Raw genomic sequence first — 12,500 nt, 5'->3', positions numbered from 1 at the left:
GGTGCTGTGGTTGTTGTTGTTCAGATCCGATCGCATACCATTAAACAGATCCTGAGCTCGGGGAACTGAATGGGAAATTTTGAAAAAAAAGAAAACAAAACGTGATTGAGCCATGCCATAACGTCCGAAATGTTACTGCTCGAAACTTACACTCACCGTGGACGTGCTTCTTCTGGCGAGCGCGCGAATTCTGGAACCAAACCTGCGTCACTCGCTTACTCAACCCGGTAGCCAGCGCGATCCGTTCCAAATCCTGCCCATCCGGATTGCTGTCGATCTGGAAGTTGGCCTGCAGTATCTGAATCTGCTCCTCGGTGAACGTCGTACGGATGCGTTTGGTTTTGCTACCCTTGCCACCGCCGTCCGCATCGCAACCGTCCTCACTCGACGTCGTCCCATCGTCAATCAGTTCCATGTAGTGCGTTTTGCAGAGGACTCGGTCCTCGCAGATGGCAAACTGCTCACCGGTCGATAGCTGCCGGCCACAGGAATCGCAAGCGAAGCACGCCAAATGGAACACGTACTCACGAGCCCGGCGCACCCAGTCGGTGGCCGAAATCGAGCGAGCACACTTGGCGCAACTCGTTTTGAACTTTCTGTCGATCGAGGAAGAGGAGGACGCGAATGGTGGGTCAGTGTCTTCGGCCGCGAAGGAACTAGGATTCTGTTAACACTCACTTGATGTAGTCCGCTTTGCAGTAAACGTCGCCATCGCGTAGGAAACAGGATGCTTGGCGCTCGAGCGGACAGTAGCAGACGCTACAACGCAGACAGGAACCGTGCCAGGAGGCACCGTTCACTTCGAAAATGTAGCGATCGGTGATCTGTTCGGAGCAACCGCCGCATGCTTTGTATTCCGTCTGTCGGAGTGGAAAGTGCGTGTCACGAGTGAGTTAGAGTTAGAGATTCCATTATAAGATCGAATCTTTCACGTTTTTCAACATAATCTCCACTTTTAGATACCTTTTTTTAAGATGGTAATATTCATTATAAAGAATAAAGACACAGTCCACCAGTTGCTTCAAGCTCTGATGGCCAGGATGAACATAATTTACAACTCAATGTGATCATAATCAAGTTTTGCCAGAATTCTTAGCCTTCAGATGGAAGCATCTGCTTTCTATACACAAACAAGTTTTTAAAAAACCAGGAAGATTATTAAAAATTGGATAAAACTGTTGATTCAGTTAAATTATTTTAGGAATCCAATGCAGAATGCTATTGTTTGAATATTGATGAGTAACATCATCATTACATGGCATGTACTTGCAAAGAATTTAAATTCAACGGGCTATTACATAGCATAATGCTTAAAACCATTCTCGATAACAAGTGATGCCTTTTGCAATATGTAGCACAACTCTTACCTTCATTGCTTCGACACCAGCCGATAAGTCAATAACTCGATAATGAATGATAAATCGTCCACCAAACAACAAAATTCTGTCCTTTAAATAGTCCAAATCAAGCTTCTTCTTGTTAGCATGTGCTCAGATAACACAAAAATCCACTATATGCTTGGCACCTGTACGCGTTAGTTCCACAAACAACAACTATTTTCCACCTCAATCTCTTAACACTCCCGGTGTTTGATCAGCCTTCACTCAAATGTTTAACAAATCGGTTCTTCCAACCAGCAACAGCATCAACAGCACACCAACTGACGATACCAAAGCCCACTCGAACCCACGAGTCCGTCAATGTAACCGAACCGGATTGGATTGCCGCTGGACCCGAAGCGCCCACAAAGCGTGTCGTCTTCGACGCAGGTCAAACTCCGACTGAACCATCAGGGACCTGGCCAGCATCCTAGCCTTCTGCCCAGACCAGACTAGACCTAGATGAGAGCGAGAGCAACAACAACTATGATCGGACCGACCGTTCTTGCCGTCTGTCCATCTGCCAGCATAACACTGCTCAGCATAAAAAGCCCGTACGGTGCGAAGGGAAGGGAAGGGATGGAGGCAGACCGTCCCCTACCTCTTTCTGGCTTTCTAGTTCCATCTCTTTCTCGTTCTGTTTTTTTTTCTCACTCTCTCTCTCTCTCTCGCGCGCGCTTCCCAACAAGGCGCTAGATCTAAGATGAGATGTTCTAGGCCGATCGCGCCCGCTTCACGCTGCAAACAAACAATCGACGGCGTATCTGGGTGTGCGTGTTTGATCCCCTCGCACCTCGCCACGATGCAACAAACGGCCATACGATCCGGCCATCTAGCTATCGATCTCACTTGCACTTCTTTCATTCCAGCGCCCGAAGTCCGAAGAGAGCAACGTTCGGTTCCCTAGTTCATCCATCCAGCCAGCCGATTATGTACAAATCGTCCGTCAGAAAATCGTCCAACCCCTCGCTCGTGGCCTTTAATCCTCATCCGGAGCGGAGAAACACACGCCCCTTCGATTTATGTACCGCACCGCGAACGGTTGGGTTTTGTTCGTGCGCAAGTCCGTCATAGGGGGGAATTTATGCTGCTATGTTTCTAGTTCCATGTACCGCTCTGGCTGTGCACGGTTGCCAATCCCCGTGCTGGAGTGTCCTTGTCAGTTGGGGGGGGGAAGAATGTCTCTTTAAAGGGAGTTAGGAAGAGCTTCAGGCCATCAACATCTTTAACATTTCAGCGAGACTTTAACATTGAAATGTTCATCACTCCCCCCCAAAAAAAAAAAGGTTTCCAACATGTGTTTGAAGAAGCGTCACCATAGCGACTGTGGTAGCCACTCAAATGGAGATTAGCTCACGTTGAAGTAGCACCAGGTTCTGGGGCCAGATTCCGACAAGACACCTGCATTGTCCGATGTGGAACCGGCGGCGGCGGCGGCGGCGGTGGTGATCCGTCAGTCATCTTTAGCAACAATTCGCCTCCCCGCTCCCCACCGAACGTCTCTAACGCCTTCAGGACACGTCAGCTACCGTTGTCGTTGCATAATTGTGTCCCATTCAGATGCAAATCGTCCACAGCGGGCACAACGAGTACCACGGGGAGCTCCATGCGTCCATAAGTGCGCCACATCGCTCAATGCCACCAACCAACGACAGAGACAACTACTCCCGGCGTGACGAATTCGTAACCCAATACAAATCGAATATTCTCGGCCACTCGGCGGGCTTGCGTTGTCACCGTGGCCACCGTGGTTCAAGCGAGAGACACAAAAGGGGTTTACCTCTTAAGGTCGGCTTCCGGCCCTTCCGGACGCCGGGATGGTGCGTTATGAATGTCGCAGGAGGTCACACAGGCACCGTGTGTATGTGCGTGTCTGCGTGTGCTCTGCATACGAAAACCTTCCGAAAGGGTGGCATACCTGTGCGGGCCGCGACCGTGGACCAGACTCATGATGGATCAATGGATATGTCACTCTGGACCGGATGATGGTTTTTGGGACGAGAACGACGCCTCGGGCTCCGTTGATCCTAAAGTCGGCAGCTACCGTTTGACAGCTTGACAAGCGAGCCCTGGCCTGCTGCTGGTGGTGGTGGACGGTCATCTTCGTTGTGTTCTGCGATTTGCAGCCGTCCATGTTGTGCCGCGTCCAATGTGCCTTTTTTTTGGTGGAAAGGTCCAAAGCCAAATAGTCGATCCGGGGCCCAGGAAGAAGGATGAGAACGAAGGAGGTGTCGTTGTGGTGGCACCTTCTGAGTTGGTTTTACGTTTTGTAGCGGTTTCCTTTTATTACTCGTGTTTTTTGGCCCTGTTTTCTGGGTTTTGAGTTCAGCCTGGGCTGAGTACTTGAGAGAGGGCCCGAAAAATGGACCAGTCGAGGTCGAGTCGAGTCTTTAGAGGATCATGTTCAGAATTGAAACGAGTGAGCGGACATGGTTAGCTCTGCCTTTGGCCGATGCCGAAATGTAAATTTTGCGTTCAGTCCCAGTTTCTGCGTTTTGCGGTTTGTTTGAACGCAACTTAATGAATGTAAGCAAATGTTCCCTGAATGTAATGGCAGATACTCATCGTGAATATTTGTGCTCGGTATGCTGTTTTGTTTGTTTCACCTAATTTACTATGTTTTTCCGTAGTTTGCTCTTTTTAATACTTCTCTACACTGATCTATTCATGTACACACAATGCAAAAAAAAAACCCATGACTCAACGCTGCTCGCTACTTTTAAGCGCGTTTCCTAAAACCAACGTTTTCAAAGACGGTGCCCATCGTAGCATAAACACAATCGATAAGAAAATTTGAGCACATAATCTGTGCACTATTATTTAATACTTGTTTTTTTTTTTTAGAAGAACCGTAAAATTCTTCCCTTTTTGAACTTCAAAAATCTGCCAAAAATCGAAAAATTGGGAATTCAACAAAAACTCAACGGGGCTACCTGAAGGAACTTATTATCTTTAAAAAGAATATTGATTTGTATTTTTCCGATGGCCCATCACGCAGCTACGATGAGATCCGCTTTTGGTGCGAATCAAAAGACTTTAAGCGACGAACCCGATTTCAAACCCGCGCACCATTATTCTGTAGTTGCCATAGTTACCAGTAACTAGGGAATGCGTTCTTACGGTTATCTTAATTGCCCTGCCATCTATCATACTACAAACTAGGCAACAACAACATTCTGTAGCATTTGTCACGCCTAATTTTTTTGTGATTGCTCCTTCTACTCCCGGTCTGTAGTGCGGTCTTCCAGGCACCACACCATAAACCAACCTCAAGTGAATTCCAAAGACTCCCATTGACAAATTGTTAAAATTCGTCACGAATTGTTAACCGTACGGTATGGAAACATCTTAATTGCTCCTCGCAGTGCTTCGGAACCAGCATGATCCCGGGCAATCCGAAACATTGCTGCAGCATGAGCATAATTTCCCTAACAAACCCGCAAATGTTACTTTAAACCAACGAAAAAGGATCAACCGTAGCCCTTTCTCATCATCAGATAGCGAACGGTGTTAATCAGGTTCAACCTCGAGGGCAAATCGTCCATCCGCTGGGTGATCAGTTTCATTCCTGAGGCGACTCGAGCACATACATAAAGTGCTGCCCCGAAGCCAGCTCAGCTCCGGTTGCGCTGTATGCGCAAACATCAAACCACCCATGGGTGGACATCGAATGATGAGCCACCTCCCACCCCTCGGAGTGGTAACCACAAAGTGAGAGAAAAAAAAACGTGTCAGTAGCGTGAGCGGCCCGGGTATCCGGTTTCGATCCACCACGATACGAGTCCTCCAGTAGACCGGATACGGTGTTTGATTGTTTCCTGTCGCGCAAATCGTGTAGGCGTTAGACGTCACTAATAACTGCATTAGAGCCTTGTCCTGGGTCCCCTATTCCTATTCGGATCATTCTGCGAACCCTCTCCCGCCGGGTGCTCTTTGAGCGAGCGAGCGAGCGCTTCCGGAGGATTATAACCCACCCCCGGGGTCGCTGGCAGGTTGTCCTTTCGGTTCGGAAACATGCAACGTAAACAACATCCTCGCCAACCCGCATTCACCAGTCCCAAAGGCTGTGTCCTTTCGACCAAACCGTACCAACCCTGTTTACCCCTTACAGCACTCCCTTCTCCGCGGTTGTGTTACTTCTTCAGCCATTCAACCCCCTGGTCCTGGCGCCTGGCGGTCGGCCGTTGTGAAAAGACCAATTCGTAAGCAATTTACGCTCCGCTGAAAAGGGGCCAAATTGCTCCTAATTAAATTAGTTGCATATAAATCGCTTCACCGACGATTCCTCCCACTGTGGCACTGCGTGGGTTCGACAGGATCTTGTCGTCGCGTCGACGAATGAATGGCGTAGAGCAACGAACTCAACGAACGAGGGACGGTGGCTAGCGTGCAGTGGTAGCAGGTCATACATCAAATGTGTGCCGTACTGTGGGTGTGGAGGACCGGATGGAACTGTTCGCGTGAATGGACTCGATCTGTTTCCCGACTATTGGCTCAATGGATTTCAAATTCCAAAAAAAAATCCGTTTGTTCGCTTTCCTACTTTATCCTCCCGAAGGATTAACACTTGTCACCTCTGTTACTTTTGTTGATACAGAACGGCCATCTGTGCTGTTCGCGGGGACGGGACAACCTGTTCAGCAAACTATTTGCCACAAAAACACCATAAACACCCCTCCACGAAGCCATCAGTATTATGTGCTGAGTAACTTTGAGTTGAGCGACTCGGGCAGTGTGGTGTAATGAGACAAACAAACAAACAAGTAAACAAACAGACCAACGGGCAAAAAAGGGAAAGCGTTGCCATACCGGACGGGCGCAACTTCATCAACGGACGAGCTTCCGGTCCGGATACGTGATCGAAGAGATATGGAGAAAATTTGGTAGAAATTTGGTGCCCGGAAAACTACAGTAGGAAAAGCGAAATCGAGGACCGACGATGGACAAAGGTGTGAGTCGTTCCTTGCGAGCAGAATTACAAAATGATAATCCCATTGTGCCACCCAGATCCTGTAATCGGATCAGGATCCCAGAGAAGCGAACTGTACCGCATGCATCTGTCGCGTCGTGGTTTCGCTACAGGATTAACAACCGTTTACCGCGTTTGGATTCGCTGGGTCAAAGGAGTGTGCCAACCGGGGAATGATAATACGATATCGCAAAAGGGGTGCAGGGAGTTGAGATTCAAATTTCCATTTCACCAGCACATTGCCTTATAAACCAAATAAACCTGCCAGCGATGTGGATGTGGATTAAATATTGACGCATTCGTTGGATGTTGCATTTGTTTGATGTCGGTCATTAGTACAATTGAATATTCAAATGGAATATATTTGGACTGCGTGTTGCAATAATTCGCTCTAAATCATATCCCGTCGTAGCAAACTGCGAATTTTGACAGTTGTCAACAACATCTGTTCTTCAAAATTTGGATACTATTTAATATTTGGAATATTCTGTTCTTTTGGACTACTGAAATTACTATAGATTTCATATTTCACAAGAATATTTTACTAAAGACTCTTTCAAAAATACGCTTACCTTTTCTAACTCGAGATCAAATTCAATTTTCGGACCAATTCGGTATCTCCCCGATCGCCAGAAACCACATTGACTCGCATCTGTTCAACTTTTAATGACGCCTTTTATTCGAATGCCATCGAGTGTCGCACACAATGTACAGCAATAACTTATTTACAAGTTTCACAATTTCACTAGATTTTGGAGCAGCTACAAACATACCACTGGCACCACTCCACGGCGTGATCGATAGGAAATGATTCCGATTAACAATTCTTGCAATCCTTTACAATGCCAGCTTTCTTAACGCAACTAAACTAAACAGCCCCGCGTCGCTGTCTTGTAGGAAAATGTCATGAATCTAGCAGAGACTCACTTTTTCTTTGGTATTTCTTCTCTCGTACGAGCGCCCTCGATGAGCACTGGATCGACGATCCTGCGAAAACGCTTGGCGTAGCGGCAGCATCCATCCTGTCCACTTTCTCTCTCTCTCTGTCTCTCATCGTCGATTCCCATCGACACAGCAATCATCCATTTGGCAACTTGCATCGGGCGGTGCATGCAACAGTGATTGCATGCCCATATGTTACACCATCAGATTGATCAGGTTCACTGCAGCCAAAGTGAAAGAAAACAACGACAAATTGTGGCTCCATTTCCGGTAGACAACTGTTTTCCCTTTGCGATAACTTACCGTGCGAGTTGAACATCGTTCCGGAATGCTTACCCATACCACCATGGCCACCATGATCGCTCAGCTCACCCAAATTCGTCTGGCCACTGCTGCTATTGTTGTTCATGTCCTGGCGCAGCGCACCGAACAGATTCGGATTGTGGTGATCACGTGGAACTGTTACAGGAAATCAAAAAACCCCCGCGATCAGTCAATCGATCACCAGCAGATTACCATGATGCTTACCATGCGTATGCTTCTTCTGGCGGGCGCGCGAATTCTGAAACCAAACCTGCGTCACTCGCTTGCTCAGCCCCGTCAGCTGCGCTATCCGCTCCAGATCCTGCCCATCCGGATTGCTGTCGATCTGGAAATTTGCCTGCAGCACCTGTAGCTGCTCCTCGGTGAACGTTGTCCGGACGCGCTTCGATTTGTTCTTATTGTAACCATCGCTACTGCTACATCCGTCATCGCTCGAGTTAGACCCCTCGTCCACGGTGTCCATGTAGTGGCTCCGGCACATCACCTTATCATCGATCAGCGCAAACTGTTCACCGGTCGAGAGCTGCCGGCCACAAGTGTCACAGGAGAAGCAGGCCAGATGGAAGACGAGATCGCGGGCCTTCCGCACCCAATCTGAGGCCGCTATCGTTCGGCAGCACTTGGAACACTTGGCACCGAACGTTCTGTGGAGCAGAAGGGAGGAAGGAAACGAAGAACTTGCTATCAAAAAATCATATTTTCCACCGAGGCCTTTTCGCCTCGCGATGATCTCGACCTCGACCGCGAGTGCCTACTCGAGACGCTAGCACGAGCCATCGTTCGATATCGGCGATCGACAATTTGTAGCGAGCTCACCGAGCTCCATATTAGACGATACGGATTCGCTTCGCGTCTTCGGCCGTGGAGCCTTGTTTGGAGTGTCGATGCTTCCGTTTTTGGAAACACGCCATCGAGTGGGTCTGGTGGGTGGGAAGGGAAAAGGTGAAGGAAGAGGACACCATAACCACCTACAACCGTCGCGCGGGAAATCAGCGCGACATTCACCGTCGACCGTCGACGTTGGACGTCCAATTTAATTACGCGACCCGCGAGCGCGACTGGTGCCGATGAGAGAAACAATTGGATCCCGCTGTGTGCACACGGTCCGTGGTCAGTCCGTGGTCCTTTCTCTTCTTCTTCTTCTTCTTCTTCTGCGTCTGCTTAAGGACAACGAATTGCGGCTGTTACACGCGCGTGTTTGTCTGCACGCGGTTCATTCACTACACTGGCATCGCTCGCCTGCTCGCTCGCTGTCCGCTTATTCATTCATTTATTTATTCTGTCTGTTATTTATTTAATTTTAATTGAACCACCCCGAACCACGGATCCCACTCTCCCCCATTGCCTTCCACCCTTTTTTAAACCCTTTACCTTGTGGCCGAACCGGTGTGGTGTGTTGTGGGTTGTTGTGCGGTCATTCGCAACACCTTTTGCTTGTTCCATTTGCTGTTCCTTCGGTCATTCTTCGACTTGTTTCCATAACTTACACCAGGACGGTCCTTACCCTTGCGCACTTCGTTTTCGTTCCCCTTTTATTTTTTTTAGGAGATGCCATTTGCCATTGGCCTGGGTTCCTGGCGTCACACACGACACACGACAACAGGACACCAAAACAGGAACCCGAAAAATACCGCAAGCATGCAAGCGCGCGAACGAAACCACCGTGCCGTGCTCCCTGCGCTGGACGGCTGGAAACAACGCTGAAAACATTGCGACATTGTCGCGAAACACGCTGGTGGCCACCATCGCCACCGCCACGGTTTTTTTTTTTTTGCGGTTAACGAACGAAAGGAGTATTAGGACGGGCGCACTCTCGCGCAGATATGTGTCACGCAAGGGGAGGGGAAGGCGTTTCCGGGGTTGTATTGCTACTGGCGCGATTTGCGCGATTTGCATATTACACCGAGATCGAATTATCGTGCGACGAGGAGTGGCGCTGGTTCGTGAGGATCGTGGTTTAGCGCGCCCAAACAGACTCCTTCTGTTGGTGTGTCCTGTGATGGATGACGGACATCAGGGGATCGTGGTGGCCACCAGACTGACTGGTCGGTCTCTAAATCTCCGTCTGTCTGTCTGTCAGCCTGTGAGCGGCGGTGGACAATCACGATTGGCGGATCTCGAGCAGGCAACTTTGTAGCATGGACCGCTATGGCAACCATTCTGGGGAGTAGTGCCAGTACAGTGCAAGCAGTGCATGATTGGGGGCATGTAGGGTGAGGCACATACTAGGGGATAAGCGCTCGCGACCACACTCTCGACTATCTACTTGTGGTCATCGCCTAGCGCTCTGTCTTGGCCTTCAGTTTGTATGCAATTTGAGATCTGGAGAAATTTCTGTAGCCAATGCAGTGCAACAATGAATGGAACAAATTGTTGTCGATACACATTGTAAATGAGCTCAATTCGCTTCCTATGCTAGCATTAACAATCGATGGCTTTTAAGCTGAAGAACTTCTTTGGCAAGCTCCTCAAATCGAGCTGTTTTTTTGTTGAGCACGCATAAGGAGCGCAGCGCTATCTTAGCAGACATCGCTTTCCTTTCATTCGACAGCCATAGCAACCGACATTCAGCTGTGATGTCAAAATGATCATGGGTTATATTTTCTGGTCCTATCGGATTATCTTAAAGTCCCCTTGATAAATTTTCAAAATAATGATTGAAATTTCTATCACAAAAAAGGTTGATTCCTGGTTCTATTTTCTATGATGCTCTGCATCCAAAATATGCTAACCAAAAGAAGCCTCTCTATCAAAGATCAAATTGAAAATCAAATCCACCGACTAGACACTGACACTAGGCGCCATCCCGTACACACCACACTCTCCCGATGGCCACGGGAGTCCACACTACAGCGAAAGCGCGACATCGAGTACGACAAATACCGTGCGATGCTGGCACGTTCCTTCCTTGGGTTCGCTGTCATGTTTCGCGAAGATAAACGACCCGCGAGATGGATGCATGTTGCGATCCCCCCTCCCCCGGGTGTGAGCATAAAAATTTTGTCCCAAAAACCCCTCCATGGATGGCAAAAGAAACCAACACAACACACCCCGGCACACCAGCAGCGGCCGTTCGGTTGCCAATTAAAAGCTGACCCAGGCCGCTCCAAAGGGGGGTTAACAATTACATCAGCGACCAGCGGCCGACCAACCGCGGCTGGGCAACGTTGCGTGTTCGTTTTTGGGGGGTTATGTTGCTCCTGCTTCTGCCGCTGTTGTCACGCGGTTGATAAGACCAACGATGCAGCGCCGAAACGGAAGTCAAACCATCGCACCGGTGATGCTGGCGAAAGGCAGGCCCAAAATGGAGGCAAAAGCGCGAGGAGAAGCGAAGCGAGGACGAGGTGGAACCCGGTATCGTACCTCCGTTTAATGCTGCTGCTGCTGTCGGGGCCAACGAGCGATAAATCATAAACTCGTTTGTAGCAACACCAAACACATTTATCACCCCGTATGCATCAGTCAACTCGCCGAGTCAGTCGCTCGTTCGCCCGTTCGTTCGCTCGGTTTGTTGCCGTTGCGCTGGCCGACGGTGGCCGCAAACGCAAGAAGGTTGAAAATGGTGTGGTGTGGTGTTGCGGTGTTGTGGTCAGTGTAAAACAACACCAACCGCTCGATCGCTCGCTCGCTCGCTCGCTCGGCTGCTGCTGCTGTTCAGGGGCCAAAAATTTAAAGATCCCTATCCCTTCTCGCTCTTGCTCTACCTGTTGGTCGATCTGTATCTCGCGCTCTCTACGCCAAAACATGCGCCACCCAACCCAGATGCCATGCAGGCCACGGACCGTAACATAATGCTGCGGCCACTGCAAAACCGCAAAACCAGTCGCAGCATGCAGTGCTACTGTTGTTATTGCAACTTCACCACTTCAAAGGTTTATCAGGCGCTCTCCCTAGAACGCCAATGCCCTGCCAAAGGAACCACGGTACTGTTGCTGATCACCAGGACGATCGTTGATCACCAAACTCGGTGCTGGATGCGTCTAAAACGCAAATAGATCACCAAACTAGTGGCTGTCGCGCCTACTTTGACCCGATACCTCGAATTATGATGTCTTTGGTGGGCAACAAATTGCACCGCAGGGGGACACAGAGAAAAGGAAAGAGAAGGAGAGAGAGAGACAGTCACGGCATCCCAATGCCGATGCCCGATGAACAGGGCGCGATATGTCTTGTTTAATTACAGTTACGACGACGGTAAATGTCGCTGCACCCTCTCCTTCTTCGCATTTTTATTCTTCAAGAGGAGACCATGCAGAGAGAACAGTGGCTGGAACCGATCCAGAACCTCGATCTCAACGATGATAGCAGACGACTTGCTGCTGCTGCTGCTGCTGCTGCTGCTGCTGCTGTAAGTGCGCTCGGTGCACCCGGTGTCGTGTCAGCCCGCCAGCAAGCCAGCCAAGAGCATTATGATCGCTGCTCAGATTTCAACCTTCACTCCCAGGGCTGGCTTCCCGTGGCACCACGCCCGGTTCCACCTCCAGCTGACACTACGATACGATGTCAGATATGCGAGCGAGCACATTTTGCACATTATAAATATTTATTTCGTGGGCCACGCCATCATGCCACGCCATGGTCCAAGATTGATGGATTTATTTTTTTATTGAACCAACCGCCACTTCACCTCTCTACAGGTTTACCTCTCCACCAAGGGCACCAGGGGCACCAGGGATCCTTTGCCTTCCGTTCCGTTCCGTTACCGGAAAGAGAGAGAGGCAGGACGCGGTGATGCACGCGACGATTGATGCGCGTTATGGTCGCGCGTTGTTTTATTAATGCTCGCCCCATTCGTTCTGGCCTCAATTGATAAATATGCCAATTGATAAAAATGATAATGCTGTGCGCTCCTCCGATACCCCCTCGGACGAGTTGATTCCCGGTAC

The 12,500-nt window shown here is 49.3% G+C and overlaps 1 protein-coding gene across 1 annotated transcript in view; it reads right to left on the bottom strand.

The window, feature by feature from the left end:
* The window catches only part of LOC126576822 (uncharacterized), a 32,232-nt gene that overhangs the window by 129 nt on the left and 19,603 nt on the right, over nt 1–12,500 (bottom strand). Inside the window, exons 3-7 of the mRNA XM_050238125.1 lie at nt 7,819–8,258; nt 7,466–7,749; nt 679–860; nt 151–596; nt 1–65 (exon numbers count right to left, since the gene is read on the bottom strand). The exon at nt 1–65 is cut by the window's left edge and continues 129 nt beyond it. Coding sequence (XP_050094082.1) covers nt 1–65; nt 151–596; nt 679–860; nt 7,466–7,749; nt 7,819–8,258 — 1,417 coding nt within the window. The remainder of the gene's footprint in view (nt 66–150; nt 597–678; nt 861–7,465; nt 7,750–7,818; nt 8,259–12,500) is intronic.

Source organism: Anopheles aquasalis, chromosome 3 (genome assembly GCF_943734665.1).
Source record: "Anopheles aquasalis chromosome 3, idAnoAquaMG_Q_19, whole genome shotgun sequence".
In the NCBI taxonomy this organism is placed as follows: Eukaryota; Metazoa; Arthropoda; class Insecta; order Diptera; family Culicidae; genus Anopheles; species Anopheles aquasalis.
This window is presented reverse-complemented; position numbering and strand designations above follow the sequence as displayed.